We start from the raw sequence: 15,550 nt of genomic DNA on the forward strand, positions 1-15,550 counted from the left end.
ACCGTAACTGAATCTTATTTTCTTCCCCTCTGACATCACCACGAGAAACCGTCAAAAGAAACCCAGCACCGTCAATCAATTCTCCCCGCTTACCACGCATGTAACAAACTGACATAGTCTTCATTTTTAAACCATCACCTTCATTTCTTCATCCCTTCAAAATCTATTACCTAGTAATACAAAACACCGAACAACAACCCCTCCTCAACAAGCAACAACTAGATAACCAACCCCACGGCCACCCCTCATGCCAGCCCCAACCCCAACCCCAATCCCCATTCCCATCCCCATCCAATCCTTTGCCCAAACCCAACAACAACTCCTCCTCGCAGAACATGAAGCCGAAGTCTCCTCGTCCCCGCTCTCCACATCAATCGCACAATCAGGCGGCGTGTCCGCTTCAACACGTCGCACCTTACAAGTTGCCGGATACGCCCTCACAGGCCTGGTTCTCGTCAACACTCGGACGGGCATGGGCGGGCGTGAGGTAGGCGAATTTGGAGTGGATAGTGCAATTGGGTCTGGCGCGAGGGGTGGTAAGGATGGCGAGGGAGCCGGTGGGGGTGGTGATGGGGGCGCGGAGAGGTTGGGGGCTCATGGGATGAGGGTGGGTGATATAGTGAGGGTTGAGGATGTGGCTGCGGGTGCTCGTGGTGGTGCTGGTTCTGGTAGGGCGAAAGGAGCAAAGGAGGAGGAGGGGAGGAAAGGTAGGGCGCTGGAAGGGGTGGTGACGAGGGTTGGGGAGAGGAGCGTTTGGGTTGCGTTTGGGGGACAGGGAGGTGCTGCTGGAAAGGGCAGAGATGAGGAGTCTGTGGAGGATCTTTGGGGGAAGAAGGTTTGGATGTGAGCCTTGTCTGTCTGTTATTCAATTTTCACTGGGAGAAAAAGGAGGCAATTGGCTTTCACTGGATCTGTTGGCTGATTTGATGGGCTTATTCTAGGGTGAAATTGGCGAACGATGTTACCTACCGAAGGTGAGAATTCTCTTGTTATCGTTACGAAAACCACGCGAGCAAAGTGTGCTAACTATTTCGTACTCAGGATGAAGCAAACGATGACCAAAATGGAGAACATGACGGAGTCAGACTACACATATTTCATGAGGGTTGTTTTTGGGCATACGGCGCCCTCCCCTGTGGATCTGAGTTCTCTTGGAACAATCGAGTTCATCGACTCTACGCTAAACGACTCACAAAGAGAAGCAGTTCGATTTGCGCTTGCATCGAGAGAAATCGCACTCATTCATGGCCCACCAGGCACTGGGAAAACATACACTCTGATAGAACTGATTCTGCAACTTCTTCGCCAGAATCTCCGGATCTTAGTTTGCGGCCCGTCAAACGTCTCAGTGGACAATATTGTCGAACGGCTGGCTCCACATAAAGTGCCACTGGTTAGAATTGGACATCCCGCCCGTCTTCTATCTACTGTTTTAGATCACTCTTTGGAGGTTTTAATTCAAACATCAGATGCTGCCGCCATTGTCAAAGACGTCAGGAAGGACATCGAAACCAAACAGGCCAGCATACGCAAGACAAGGAGCGGCAGGGAGCGGAGAGAGATCTACAGAGATCTAAAGGAACTACGCAAGGAGTTCCGAGAACGGGAATCTAAATGCGTCGGTAATCTTGTTACGGAGAGCAAAGTGGTACTGGCAACACTGCATGGTGCTGGTGGGCATCAGCTAAGAAACCAGAAATTCGACGTTGTGATTATTGACGAGGCAAGCCAGGCATTGGAAGCTCAATGTTGGGTTCCTCTGCTGTCTGCTTCCAAGGCAATATTGGCTGGCGACCACCTGCAGTTGCCTCCAACCATCAAGTCTGTGACGTCGAAATCTAGCGGGACAGTAGGGAACGGAATGTCGGCAAGTGACGAAATATCTGCCCCAAATGCCGACAAGGGTAACAATATAGGGCAGCATAAGGCGACAAAGAAGGCGACGCTCGAAATGACACTATTTGATCGTTTGCTGTCACTGCATGGTCCCGCCATCAAACGGATGCTAACAACTCAGTATCGGATGCACGAGAAAATCATGCAATTTCCTTCGCAGGAACTTTACGAAGCAAAGCTCATCGCTGCAGACGCAGTGAAACTACGATTGCTTAAGGATTTGCCTTACGAAGTTGAAGAGTCTGATGACACGCGGGAGCCTCTAGTATTCTATGATACCCAGGGCGGGGATTTCCCTGAGCGAGCCGAGGAACCTGTCGTGGCGGCAAAGCAGAAGCAGATCTCCATGTTTGTCGAGAGTAAAAGCAATGATTTGGAAGCCGTGCTGGTGGGTAGACACGTTGAGAATCTGGTTGCGACGGGGGTGAAACCGGAAGACATCGCTGTTGTTACTCCGTACAATGCGCAGCTGGCTTTATTGTCCAACATGCTGAAGGACAAGTATCCTGGACTAGAATTGGGGAGCGTGGATGGGTTTCAGGGACGGGAGAAGGAGGCTGTAGTCGTGAGTCTTGTGCGTAGCAATCCAGAGCACGAAGTTGGGTTTCTCGCTGAGAAGAGGCGATTAAATGGTACGTTGCTCTCGATTATGTCTTACAGCCCTTGCTTTTCTTTTCCGTTCGTGAAGAGGGAAGCATTGTATTTCATATAAAATGGCACAAAAATGTGGCAAATAGCCACGTGTGTTTGAGAGATGTCTTTGAAAGGCTCGCTAATGTCAAAACCAACAGTTGCCATGACCCGGCCCAAGCGTCATTTGTGCGTGTGTGGTGATTCTGAAACGATTCGTCGGTAAGTCAAATGAAGCCTATTTCCTTTTTCATCCCTTTGTACTGTACCTTCCTCGGCATAATGAGAGAGGCGTTTCGGTTTCCCCTCAAAATCGAGATCTGGAACCAAATCGATTTGCATCATTTTTGAGGAAAATAATCGTTTTAACTCATGGGCTCTCGCCTGTTCTCTGGTCCTTGTCTCAATACAGTGGCAGCCAATTCCTACGACGCTGGATGGATTTCTTGGAGGAAAATGCCGATCTGCGATACCCCGACGCTGGCGATTATATGCAATCCTAAAGAGCGGAGCATAAATCCGAGAAACGCGAGTTTCCCTCAAAGCGACGAACTCCACAAATTTTCAGACCACTTTTCACGATAATGTAGCATGCAAAAATGCTTCTCAGGGCGAGAAACCTGCGGATTGGCTAGAGCACAGGGCTGACTGCCGCACGAGTTTTGGGAGGTGAAAGCCTTCCCCTAGGATAGCTGTGTTATTCTTTGGAGGAGCATGTCACCGACCCGATTCTCTAGCACGACCATCAGCCCGTCGGAATTGATGTATGAATATCTTTGTTGACGGCTCTGCAGCAATATGCGGCTTGTAGGCCATCCGTGGACGGGGTGGGTTGTTGGTGTCCTTTTTGATGTATGTGACATATAGGAACCCCATAGTATACTTGTATGTCAATTGCAAGCGTCAAAAATGAGAGCGCCCTTGGGCGGCACGGATTGAGCGGAGCTTATTAGCCATTAGAAAGTCGTTATTGATCAAGTAATCTACCATCCAGTGTAGTTGGGTATACACTGATATTGATAACCCAGACAAAAGCATCCCGAGCGACACGCGTTGTGTAGCACAGATTGGAGCAGATAAAAGCAAACCCTCTACCTCTCGGGCGTTTGGAGAAGCAAACCCGCATCCAATCAGCCTACCAGGAGCCCTGAGAGTGCCATATATAGGCTCGAAAAACTTCGCTGCGGACGTAAATGGTCGATAGTAATGTTTGGAGTCGACAGTTTGTTCAGCTATATACATACCTAGGGCAAATATTTGGTCTCGTAGCTCTAGCAAGTCCATGCATGAAGGTAATACCTGGAGTTGGGTGGGGAGTTAATTGTGATACTAAAGGAAAACCAAAGGCATTCAAGGGTTAAACACCACTTAGGAAAATATCCTAAACGTTTTCCATTCAGTCATTCTGATGAGCCCCTACTTTCCAATAAAAATCATCAAACCGTTTTAAGTATGAAACATGTTCCGCATTTACGCAAGTCTTGTGTGTAGGAGGAAGTATGTAGTAGATCTTGCCATAAAAGTGGTCGCGCGGCCTCGAAATGGTGGGGTGCCAGTGGAGGTCGGCACAGCTTCCCTGTCCGGAAATAATAAGAAAAAATAAGACATGGTGCATTTGACCAGAGTGCGTGGGGAGACATTTTCTCTGAATCGCCATTCCTGCATACACACACCATGGCCGATACCGAATGATTGAGGTCCCCTCAATCTAAGCAGTAGTTGCTTGATGGCCAAGTTGACAAACTGCGTACAGCGGAACACGCTGAGTGAACTACCGCGATCGTCTCAAATGAATGTGGGGGTAGGGTAGGGTCCGCAGTCGCTGTTTGATTTATTCGCCAATTCAAGAGAAACAAATAAACCCTCCCAGCTTTATCTTGCGCTATTGCCCTGTTTTCTTCTTGGTATAATATCTTTTCATTGTCTCCAAGCAATCCATGCAAGTTCTCGAAGAAAGAGAAGAAACGAACCTGGGTCAGCTGAAGCAGCAAGACTTCGTTCAGAAAACAAAGCAACAGGTGAAAGGCTTGGTTGTTGAATAATGCATAAAATTATTATGCTTTCCTCAGCTCAAATGAACGCAAAGGTTACACTCATCACAGTAGGCCCGATGGTGTGATTGGTTATGGTATGAAGCTAGGGTGGGTTGCGTCGCTGTATCAATAATGCAAGAAGGGCCAGGGGCTGCCCGGCCCGATTTCAACGCTAGAAGAGTGTTAGTAGCTTCTGTTACCGAAACGACCTCGCGGGGCTGCTGGATCGAAGCGTATTCGTCAAGGAATAATTCCAAATGGTCTGCTGAAACAGGCTGATATAACTACTCCGTAGTGGTCGACATCATGAAGAACAGAAGTTGGAAAAAGGGACATGCCACGTGGCAAAGGCAGATCCTGTTGTCGTGAAAAGCTGACATAAATGGAAATTATGTCCTTGTATTCCCTAAAATGAAGGAAGCTCATCCAGGTCAGCAGGCCAAATATGCAGTTGATTTAGTACATATGCTTGAAGGGGTTGAGTGGGAGGATGTTTGGTATGTTCATCCACCTGCCGCATAAATGGAAAGAAAGTGAACGGCATTCTGGAAGCAAAATGTCGCTCCCACTCTCTGTTTCCAAACAATTTCAGCGGTGGAACGACGAACAGTGTCTAGGATCTCCACTTTATTTGGCGCCAGTTGCTGCAAAACCCACGCGGGTCGGAGCGTCATCCCTCACTTTCTGCCATCTGGAGTTGGGACTTGAAATTTTGGCCGAGCACGAGGGTCTGTTCCGGGGCAGGCGTCAGCCGTGCAGCCATCAGCTTATCAATCATTCGAGCCCCAGGGTCAAGGGCTCGAGCCGGCTTAGCGTCCCCCAGTGAGGGAACCGGGTCACAGCCATGGCAGTGGCACAATGTCCCTGGCGGTGAGGATCTGTCCTCGTTTTTTTGTTTGGATGGGAACGGGAGTGGCATGATTTGGCCGTTTGCAGATTTATTTGTGGACAGCGTGCATGAGTGGTTCGGCACGGGATGGCGAACAAAGAAAGGGTGTTAAGGGATATGCATGCATGCTGGAACTACATTCTGTGTGACAAAGTCAACAAGTAATAATGGGTTAATTAATGAACAACATTCAATGCGTTTGCGAGGAAGTCTGGAAACTCGAAAGTTGCATGATCCTGCACCATGGCTCTCATTCTTGGTTTAAGATTCCCGGCCTAGGCAGCTGCTAGGAATTTACTCTTTTCTGAGAGATTTCCGGGCTGCTTTGTGTCATAAATTAATGCGAATAACTCCGGGACAGCATAACCACCGGACAGCGGGGAAATTGCCGTGAAAAAACCCTCCTGGGGCATTGTTCTGGGTAGGTTTGGCAAGCTCGCTTGTGCCAGAAAGGTGCGCATAAATGTGTGATTCTACATTAAGTGAGCGCATCTGCCTGATTGTTGAGATTGTAGCTTCCTCTTCGAAATATTTGGTCAAGTATTCCTGCAAACAGGGTTTGGGTGCATTATTATTCATTTTTCTGTCGCGATACCCGTCGAAGAATAGGTCATGTCAAGGCGATGGTGGGGTCCAAGCACTAAGAAAGACATCAGGGTGGTATGGTATTCTGAAGATAAATTAGTAAATAATGAATGGCACAGCGTTCGTGTGAACCGACGCCTCACGAGCACAGCGTTGGCTAGTTCAAAAACTTGGCCCTGGCTCCTGGGCTGGCTTCCGTAGCAAGCGGTGAAACCACCACGAGAATCTCCGCATTATTATTTAACAGAGAGTTGCAAGATGCGGTTTCTGGGAAGAGATCTGCCATCTCCGTCAGACATTCTGTGCCTCACATCACACGGGCTGAAGTTTGGTACAGAGTTACTTTCAGGTGGTGTTTAGCCACTCACGGTAAAGTAAATTGCTGTTAATATAATATTCCAGTCCATAAGTTAAGTCCGCAAACCCATTATTACGCTGTAGTAAATGCGGATCAGCGGTATATTTCTTGTTTTGTACCGTGGCAGGGCGCGCGAGGGTACGCAGGCAAATCAATAAAAATGATTGCCCTTCAGAAGGAAGCAACATCCTCGGCATAATGAATTGTGTGCCAATGAATGCGACTCTGGGCACGAGCTTGTCTTCCTCTGCTTCTTTATTTTCTTGTCAGAGGCACAGCTCCAAGGACCCAAGAGGATGTAAGAACGAAGATCATGCATCAACCAACACCCAAGCTCTGTGTTTGGCCAGCCTTCGATGATGAGTTGAGTTAACGAGCGAAGCCCACCCAAGCCTTAGTAGGTTTCCAAGCATAACAAGCGAAGGAGGAGTGAAGACTTAATTAAGTTTTTAGGAGTGCGAGACAGCGCTAAGTCCCATTCCGGTGCCCATGATGATGCTGGTGACTCGTCCCAAGGGCCAAGGGCCAAGGGCCAAGGGGCAAGGGGCAAGGGGCCAACCGCTCAAGCCCTCCAGTCTTGTCTCCCAGAGCGAGCCAGTTGGTAAGGTAAGTTAGTCGTAACTATGTATAAAGTAGTAGTTAAGTAGTAACTAAGTACTTAGTTGGTGGAGGTTCCTGGTTCGGTTCCTGGTTCCTGTAGTTAACTAACTCTTCCGCGTGTGGATCAGGGCGGATCAAGGAAGGGGGAAAGGAGGGGAAGGAGGCTCCAGCGCTGCCCTGGCTAGCCCGAGTAGGCATAGCGTATTCGCTGCCCCCCGCTTTGTCTGCCCCAAGAGCTTTTAGCCCTAATTAATTAAAACCTCCGTCCGTTTAAATATACCAATCCTTCCCCCCCCCTTTTTCTTGTCTTCTTCTCTCTCTCTCTCCTCTCCCTCTTTTGCTTCTCTTCCTTTTCTTTTTTTTTTCCCCCGGGTGTTTCCTCTTCATCTTTGAGGCCGATGCCTTGCCCATGATGGCCGTTTGGGCATAAATCAAGTGGTGGTTGGCTCACGTTCGACGTCCCTTTTTTGATTGGTATTTGAAGCCCTAGGTACTAGAACGCCCCTGCTAGGCCTAGCCGGTGTTGCAACTATTGATGCTCCTAACCTTTTGATTCGGTATGCTTTGTTCCTATCGCTCTTCTGCATTTAACCCTGCCTTATTTATTATTACAAGGTTGTTGTCTTCTCTACCCCCTCGGCTGACGTGTTGGCGCTGCTGTTCGGCAACTTCCTTGAAGCTCTCCCCCGAGCTTCCGGCGGAGGCTTCGATTTTTGATATTCTCCTTCACTCCCTCTCTATTATTAATAATTATCATTCTTTTGTTCTCCCAAGTCGCTCATACCTAGGCAATTTTGTCACCTTCCTTTTTTGTTTTTGTCCACTTTCGGCTGTCATTTTTACTGCTTCATTGGTCCACTACGCTGGACCCTCTTCCTATAGCCAGGTAGGGTAATCTATCTCTCCCTCATCCCATCCGTCGATCATTGGCTTCACCACTCGATATTTGCGACCCCGCCGGTGGCTGGCTTTCATCCATTTGTCGTTTGTCTATCAGTGCTATCATGGGATCACTGCCCACCGACGATCTGTAAGCCCCTGTTCCAGAAACCCACGGCTACGCACAGCGCAAGCCACAACCCTTGAGGGGAAGAGACTATCGATAAAAGGGGCTCAGCCACGAACCGAAAAAGAGGGTGACGGTGTCCCGCGAAAAGTCCAGCTGGTCGCCCTTTAAACCATGTCTCCTCGGTCTCAACCAATGCTACCCAGCAATGGAGCTCGCGACTGTTCGCCACCACCCTCCAAAATCCTCTCGGAAGATATCAGGATATCAGACCCCATTCCCTTCGCTAGGAGTAGTCAGGATGCGGTCGATGTCCTTCCGCTTCATAATTCGGAGCTTGTCTCCGCATCCGCAGTCCTCTCGACGAACAAGCCAACGACTGCTATGCCTGGCCTAGACAACTCGCGTCACTCCACCCGCATCAATCCATTGAATGCCGCAACATCTCATGCTCCTCAAAGTTCAATCTCCACGGCTATGACGAAGGATTCTATCACTCGTAGAAGAAGGGGTAGCACCTTGAAATCGGTAATGCGCAAGATTTTCGGTCGGAAGCGGCGAAGTGACCCTGAATCTTTGAGAAGGGAAGCTCACAATATTTCCCTACCACCACAGTGGACCCCTACTCTAGAGACTGTAGGGCATCCAGTTAAGATGGTGTCTGGATCTTTGCGGTCGCGATCGAATAGAGCGCCATCCTTGCCAACCAATCCCGGCTCACTGGTACAAACCCCTCCTCAGAGCCCCTTGAAGAGTGCGGGGGGATCTCATTCGCGGCGATCAGGTAACAGGTCACCAAAATTGGACTACCGACGGCCACGGCGACGGGCAACCTTGCCAAGTATTGTTTTATCAGCACACGAAGCCCGCGACCTTGCCATTCAAATTGCCCGGCAGAATTCGAGGAGGAACAGCATCCATTCGCCAACACGTGGTGTCGAATTGCCGGACGCGTTTGAACAAAAGACATCAAGGCAACAAAAAAGACGATCGCGGAGCGCATCTGAATTGAGGGACATGGCAAGAGCTCATCGCATGTCTCCAATACAATGGCGACGGCGTAGTGACGAGATTAAGTTCTGGAGGGAAAGCTTTCTCAAGATGGATGCGAGCCCATCCATGTCCGCCCGACCTGAAACCCGAAGCACAATTGCGAGTGTTTTAGAAGACACAGACCATGCAGAGGTTGAGCAGTCGCTAGACGATCCTTTTCATTTCACCGCACTGATGGGGACGATGCAAGATAATTCCGACACCGGCCTTGCGCAGCGAGTGAATATGTTGGAAGTGAAGCTGATGGATCTTGAATTTGCTATCGCGAAGCTTCAGGGTCATGACTTTTGCCCAGTCAAGCAGACTTTTGAGGCTGGGATGCGACGGAATCCCCCATATAACAGTAACCAACAAGCCACAGTGACAAAAGCCCTTCCATCTAACTTCGTCAGTTCATTCACGCCTCCTAGAAGCTCACCCACCCCCGACAGGCCCGACAGTACAGCAACACTGCGCCCATATACAGCTAGCCACAACGCCTCCTGCCAGACGCCATCGTCATTCGCTTCCGACTTCAAGGGAATCTCAGTCGAACAATACAGCGCCTTAACAACCCTCGTCCGGCGAGAACAGACTGCGCGCAAGCTTCTCGAGCAGCAAATCTTCCAACTGCAGCGGGACGTTTCGCAATTGCAGAGCTACCAGCGGCCCACAGGTCAACAAAGCTTCCTGCTACCATCTTACTCAGATTCTTCGGACAGACTCTCGTCTCGACGGGGTAGCGATAGAAAGACGAACCACGATCCTCCTGAGACCGATAGTGACGATGGGTTTATGGCAGCACACCATAGAAAGATCGAGGACGCCTACCGACGCGCCAACATGGAGACGCCAGAAAGAAACCGGGTCGCAGGGATGATATGACAGGATTTAATAATTACTTCAATGTTGCTTCCATTAACTATTTTCTCCAACGGCCTTCATATCATCATACTTCAGCTTCGTTCGTTATTTCATTGTTTTATTTATTTATTTCCCCACGTGAAAGCGTCCCAGCGTTTTGATTCATGATCTTTATATATATATAATTCCTCGCTCCTCCCAACTCCCTCATTGCAGTAGCACATACACACCGAATTCAACGGGGGGAGAGGAAACGGGGTGATATGGCGGTCTCCCTATCTCCCTATATATTTTATTGACTTGTACTGTACATATATATATGCCCTTAGTATTTACATTGTTTCTGTTTTACATAACTCACGACTTTCGGATCGATACCCGATGAATCCTGCTCTTTTCCTATGGGCGCAAGTTTTTATATTTCTGCCTTTGGTTATATTATCTGGTTTGTTTTCGAAAGCCTCTCTCCCACCAGTCACGCTGTAGTTAGTTACTTGTTGTTATCTATGTGTTTATTACCTTTTCTATTCCCTTCTCTGTTTTAATTCTGCACATTATGACCTTCTTTTTGTCCTGCTTTTTTTTCTTTTCTTAGAACTCTCAGGAAAGCGAAGCCTTCATGCATTCCTTCCATTGGTTTTTATTTGCTCCATATCCATGCGGCTTTGGTTTTCACATCAATATTTTCTTACACTTTGAAGTTCTGATGTTGATTGATTATTTCTTCTGTGGAAGGTGTAAAGCTTGCTTGATTGAAAAGGTTGCTAGCTAGGTTGTGGGAAGTTATATGGTGGAAGGATTAGTAATCCAGATCACCTGACCTGACAGTTTGATACACATATTCGTAATCTCGATACATCCACTCCACTGCGTAAATTACATCAACGCCTGCATCCTATCTGACCAAAAAAATTTCCAAAATGTTCAGCAAACCCAAAACCCCCACTCCACTCACACATACCTCAATGCCTCTCATATAAACAAAGAGAGAAGACACGAATTCCTACGCGCGCCAGCATACCGGCAAACATTGCAGCGCCGAAAGGACCAAGCAAAGCCTCAAAATGGTCCCGCCACCCTCACCTCCGAAACCCCCTTCGACAACGCCATCGCATCCACCACATAAGGCATCATCACCCTCCTCCTCACATGCCCAACCACACCCGCCAATATCCATCCTCTCCTCCGCTCTCGCCCGATCATACGCGCACATTCACCCGCTCCTCCTCCTTTCTTGTTTTGCGTTGAGCTTCCGTGCCCTCGTCGATGATCCGGTTTCAACGTTGCTGGGTTCGCTTGCGCCGTTGGCGCTGATGCAGGGGATTTATGTGATTGTTTGCTTGCCTGCTGCTACCGGTGGTGGCAGTGCGGGGGATGGCGGGCTGGGGAAGGGGAGGAATGCTAGTGGAGGAGGTAGCGGGAAGACTGGAGCGAAGAAGCGGCTGGGGGGCTCGAAGATTATCGTATGCTCATGCTCACCACCTCCCTCCTATTCCCAAATATTAGATGTTCCATGCATACATACGCTCTTTGAACTTCTTCATAATCTACACATATATCCCCCATACACGATACTACATTACTACATAATCTCTCGAAATAAAACAAGCCATTGCTAACATCCCACGTAGCCGGCCCTCCTCTCCATAACCCTCCCCGTCATCCTTGGTACCCCGTTCCTCTCAATCTGCCTCATTCTCTTCGGCGCCCCCTTCACATCCAACCTCCCCGCCACCATCCTTTGTGCCGCGCACATGTCTATTCTCTCTGGCACGAGTTTGATATACGTCCACGGCACCGACGGTGCTGTCTGGCAGGAGATATGGGGCATATCCCGCGCCATTGATGCCGTGTGGGGCGCTACTGTGGGTGTAGGCTTAGGCGCATGGTTCGGTGCAGTACCCATTCCGTTGGATTGGTAAGGAACATCCTCAGTCTTCCTGTCTATTTTTTTTTTTTTTTTTTTTTTTTTTTTTTTTTTTTTTTTTCTTTCTCGGAAGGGGGGCGCGGAGTTGCGGGGCGGCCATTAATTTATAACATGTTTTGGGGAACGAGAAGGAATAATTTTGTTGGGAGCTTCTGCTAATGAAGCTTGTTGTTTCTGTGATTGTAGGGACCGCCCATGGCAGACTTATCCTATCACTATTATTACTGGGGCATATATTGGGTATGTTTTGGGTTATATGGTTGGGCGAACGCCGTTGTTGTATGGGAAGCGGATTCAATTTTCGGTCCCCGAAGAAGAGGGGGATGTGGAGGACAGTGTTTTTGATGAAAATGGGAATGAAGTGGTTGGGCTGAGAGCCGAGAAGAAGAAGAAGAAGTAAATGGATTTCCCGTCCACATCCTTTCGTTTTCATTTGTCCCTGTTTCGCACAGCATATTTCTGGCGGTGATTGGAGCTGGAACTTCCTCTGCCATGTCCATTTAAACCATATATAATTTTTTACTTTCCTTTTTGAGGTTTTATTCCTTGGAGCATATTAAATATTAGATGTCAATATTGGACATATCACCTACGCAAATTCCCGGGTCCCGCTGGATGCGGTCTTGCCTACTTCCACCCTAAGAGTTGAGGCCAAGCCGGGACTTGAACCTGTAATGTCCAATAAGTATGTCGCCATCTTTTTATACACCAATTCTAAATTGTGATTCCCATGATGGAGAGGTTCACCTGTGTGTAATCGACATGGGCATATCATGGCCTCTGAAACTTCCTTTGAAATGTGTAGCTACGCAGAGTATTTTTGGCTGCCACTCAAGACTGTTAAACGTTGAAGGATCAATTCCTTTGGCAGAACAACCGCTGCGGACTTAATTGGCTGGCTGTAGTCCATAATCATGCTCAAAAGCATGAGACACACACATCACACGTTATGGCCATCATCAATTGCTCACTGCGTCGGCGAGGGCGTGGGGGGTGGATGCTTACAGAACAGACTGCTCCGCGTTTGAGGTTTGAGGTTTGAGGTTTGAGGTTTGAGGTTTGAGGTTTGAGGTTTTAGCTTTCTGCGCTTATATCCTGTTCGTCTGAGATTCCAGAAGATGCGGTGGGGTTTAAGCCAGTCTACGTGGCGCTGATGGCGAGCCTGGCGCCAACTACGCTGTAGATATAAGATGTATAAGACCTGATGCGGCCTCATTGCTCAATTCCTAGTCTATATACGGAGTATACTCTTCGGACGGACGACGAGAACTGGGGCCGAATCGGCAGGGATTATTTAGTGAGGGCATTCGGTACAAAAAAAAAAAAAAAAAGAAAGGTTTAATAGAGGGGAACTACTATTGGAGCTCTCTATGCCTATAGATTGCACCTCGTTACTGTTAATGGCTTCTACATACAACGGGAGAGTTACTTCTTAACTGGCAAGAAAGAGCATTCTGCCGAAAAATACAATTTCAAATGAAAGCAGCGGTGAACCATGACACCATGACGTCATCATGTGAACGGCGTTCCACTCCAGCGTGGGGGAATATTTCAGAATAATAAACTCAACCGGAGAGATGGAAATTTTAAAGAGGGGCACCAGTTCGGATAAGTAGAAGTGGGCTCCTTTTTCTGGTTTCATATTCTATCTCCAAAAAAAAACAATTTCAATAACACACTCACGTTAAATTGCTTCTTCGTACGGACACTAGTCCTCTATCAAATCAATCCACATCAGCTCTAGTCACTTCATCACAATGTCTCTCGGCAGGAAAGCGACTCTCAATACCGGCTATCAGATTCCGTGAGTATCCAATGGGACATAAAAATTAAGATGCAAACATTTCAGGCTAATGGGTTGTTGTTCTTGTCCTCTTTCCGAATTGCAGTCTGCTTGGCTATGGCACATGGCAGGCCGCTCCTGGTGAAGTCGGCACTGGAGTCTTCGAGGCACTCAAAGCTGGATACCGACATCTTGTAAGAACATTGTGTGATCCTTCTGGACCGAAAGGTGGAGATAGGTGCTGACAATAGGTATATTTGTGTAGGACCTTGCCCATATGTAAGTTCCCCTATTATATTGCTAGGGACGGCACAGCTCGAAATCCGAGTACTGATATGTACTCCAGCTATCGAAACCAGAGAGAGGTTGGCGAAGGTTTGAAGAAAGCCTTCAAGGAAATACCCGGACTGAAGCGGGAAGACATCTTCATCGTAAGTTTTTTCTCGGAAAGGCCCCCTATTTGGTCCCGTCCCAGAGAGATGCTGATTGAAGCCCGTTTTGGAAAGTAGACCTCCAAGCTATGGAACACGTACGATATACCCAGCTATTGTTTGGCCTCGTTCGAGTTTTAACTAACTATCCTCCTAAAAAGCCATCACAAGCCGGAGCACGTTGAGAGGTCGCTTGATATTAGCTTGGATGAGCTTGGGCTCGACTATCTCGATGTACGTTCTCAAAAGCCTTGTCGCCATTGATGTGCAGCAATTGTCTTAACAGATTTCTCCCCCTAGCTCTTCCTCATTCACTGGCCCGTTGCATTCGAGTACCGATCTGACACAGAACTCTTCCCTCTCGATTCGACAAGCACCAACCCAAAGAAGGACATTAAAATCGACGATTACGTCTCACTTGCTGATACCTGGAAAGGTTCGTGAGGATCTTGATATGTGACTTCTAGTCAATAATCGTAGCTAATATTCCTGCAATAGCCATGACCAACCTCCCTAAGAGCAAAGTCAGAAGCGTAGGAGTGTCCAACCACACAGTTTCACATGTATGTTGTCCAGTTGACCCCGAATCCTTTATACATTTGTCAGACTCCCCATACATTCTTGGTTCTGACCTTCCAAATTCCAAACAGATCGAAGCTCTTATCAAGGCAACGGGCGTCGTGCCTGCTGTCAACCAGGTTGAACGTCACCCTCTACTCCAGAGCACGGAGCTGGTGAATTATTGTAAAGAGAAGGGCATTCTCATCACTGCCTACTCAGTCAGTTTTGCATCCATCCACTCATCATTTGCGATAATTCTAACAGTTTGGAAACAGGCATTCGGAAATAATATGATCGGAGAACCACTTCTTCTTACTCGCCCAGAAATTCAAACAATTGCTGACCGACTCTCTGCCACGCCCGCTCAAGTCCTGTACGTCTGCTCAAAGACCTTTGAGGATAGCCGCTCTTCTTCGTATTGTTCTAATATCTTGCTTTCTAGGCTCGCTTGGTCTCAAGTCGGTGGCCACAGCGTCATCCCCAAATCGGTCACACCTGCACGAATCGTCGAGAACTTCATGGAGATTGAGCTGTCAGAAGAGGATATTGCTAGCATCAACGCCCTGGGCAAAGTGCCACGGCGTTACAATACGCCCTACGCATGCTGTGAGTAGACGATCTCGATGTATCTAGGGAATCTGCCGGTTCTCTCGTTAGCTAACTGACTTTTTCGCTAGACTCCCCTCGATGGGATATCAATATCTTTGGAGAAGAATCGGAGAAGGGGGCGACGCATGAGGTCGTCTTGCGAAGTAAACTCTAGATGGCGGACCTGGGAGATCCATTACGTAGACTCAATAGACACCGCATGGAGTTTCTGGATCCCAGATAGAATTAGAAATCTGTATTCAGCGCAGATCAATGTCCATATATTTGTGTATATACACTCTCACCTGTGATTATGTCATCTAGCTCGACTGATGTCATGCCCACAACCTTCGTCAAAACATCCTTT

General features: G+C 48.1%; 5 protein-coding genes across 5 annotated transcripts; 4 read left to right on the forward strand and 1 right to left on the reverse strand.

The window, feature by feature from the left end:
- Positions 1-7: 7 nt before the first annotated feature.
- BDBG_00702 (DNA helicase) lies at positions 8-5,807 on the forward strand. The gene is made up of 5 exons (XM_002629410.2): positions 8-843; positions 942-974; positions 1,042-2,528; positions 2,688-2,748; positions 2,939-5,807. Exons 1-5 carry the CDS (start codon positions 248-250, stop codon positions 3,027-3,029), a joined length of 2,268 nt encoding a protein of 755 aa, XP_002629456.1. The 5' UTR covers positions 8-247; the 3' UTR covers positions 3,030-5,807.
- Positions 4,162-6,340, reverse strand: BDBG_16174 (uncharacterized protein). The gene has a single exon (XM_031724178.1). The coding sequence runs from the start codon at positions 5,476-5,478 to the stop codon at positions 5,230-5,232; it is 249 nt and encodes an 82-aa protein (XP_031575969.1). The 5' UTR covers positions 5,479-6,340; the 3' UTR covers positions 4,162-5,229.
- Positions 6,341-7,324: 984 nt separating this feature from the next.
- Positions 7,325-10,746, forward strand: BDBG_00704 (uncharacterized protein). The gene is made up of 2 exons (XM_002629412.2): positions 7,325-7,548; positions 7,671-10,746. The coding sequence occupies exon 2, from the start codon at positions 8,172-8,174 to the stop codon at positions 9,912-9,914; it is 1,743 nt and encodes a 580-aa protein (XP_002629458.1). The 5' UTR covers positions 7,325-7,548; positions 7,671-8,171; the 3' UTR covers positions 9,915-10,746.
- A 32-nt stretch (positions 10,747-10,778) lies between these two features.
- Positions 10,779-12,597, forward strand: BDBG_00705 (phosphoethanolamine transferase PIGF). Its single transcript, XM_002629413.2, has 3 exons — positions 10,779-11,356; positions 11,525-11,811; positions 12,007-12,597. The coding sequence occupies exons 1-3, from the start codon at positions 10,958-10,960 to the stop codon at positions 12,218-12,220; spliced, it is 900 nt and encodes a 299-aa protein (XP_002629459.1). The 5' UTR covers positions 10,779-10,957; the 3' UTR covers positions 12,221-12,597.
- A 980-nt stretch (positions 12,598-13,577) lies between these two features.
- On the forward strand, positions 13,578-15,358 carry BDBG_00706 (alcohol dehydrogenase (NADP+); the record flags this gene model as incomplete). Its single annotated transcript, XM_002629414.2, has 12 exons — positions 13,578-13,624; positions 13,710-13,797; positions 13,869-13,882; positions 13,950-14,034; positions 14,113-14,132; positions 14,196-14,268; positions 14,335-14,470; positions 14,533-14,597; positions 14,685-14,813; positions 14,871-14,968; positions 15,038-15,201; positions 15,273-15,358. The coding sequence occupies 12 exons, from the start codon at positions 13,578-13,580 to the stop codon at positions 15,356-15,358; spliced, it is 1,005 nt and encodes a 334-aa protein (XP_002629460.1).
- Positions 15,359-15,550: the final 192 nt, after the last annotated feature.

Source organism: Blastomyces gilchristii (genome assembly GCF_000003855.2).
Source record: "Blastomyces gilchristii SLH14081 genomic scaffold supercont1.1, whole genome shotgun sequence".
In the NCBI taxonomy this organism is placed as follows: domain Eukaryota; kingdom Fungi; phylum Ascomycota; class Eurotiomycetes; order Onygenales; family Ajellomycetaceae; genus Blastomyces; species Blastomyces gilchristii.

Bases quoted from the DNA above. Each gene is read 5' to 3' on its own strand.
- BDBG_00702 (XM_002629410.2), top strand. From the start codon at position 248: ATGCCAGCCCCAACCCCAACCCCAATCCCCATTCCCATCCCCATCCAA. The intron at 844-941 runs GTGAGCCTTGTC...GGCTTATTCTAG, and splicing joins TGGGGGAAGAAGGTTTGGAT to GGTGAAATTGGCGAACGATG. The intron at 2,749-2,938 runs GTAAGTCAAATG...GTCTCAATACAG, and splicing joins GATTCTGAAACGATTCGTCG to TGGCAGCCAATTCCTACGAC.
- BDBG_16174 (XM_031724178.1), bottom strand. From the start codon at position 5,478: ATGCCACTCCCGTTCCCATCCAAACAAAAAAACGAGGACAGATCCTCA.
- BDBG_00704 (XM_002629412.2), top strand. From the start codon at position 8,172: ATGTCTCCTCGGTCTCAACCAATGCTACCCAGCAATGGAGCTCGCGAC.
- BDBG_00705 (XM_002629413.2), top strand. From the start codon at position 10,958: ATGGTCCCGCCACCCTCACCTCCGAAACCCCCTTCGACAACGCCATCG. The intron at 11,357-11,524 runs GTATGCTCATGC...CATCCCACGTAG, and splicing joins TGGGGGGCTCGAAGATTATC to CCGGCCCTCCTCTCCATAAC. The intron at 11,812-12,006 runs GTAAGGAACATC...CTGTGATTGTAG, and splicing joins GTACCCATTCCGTTGGATTG to GGACCGCCCATGGCAGACTT.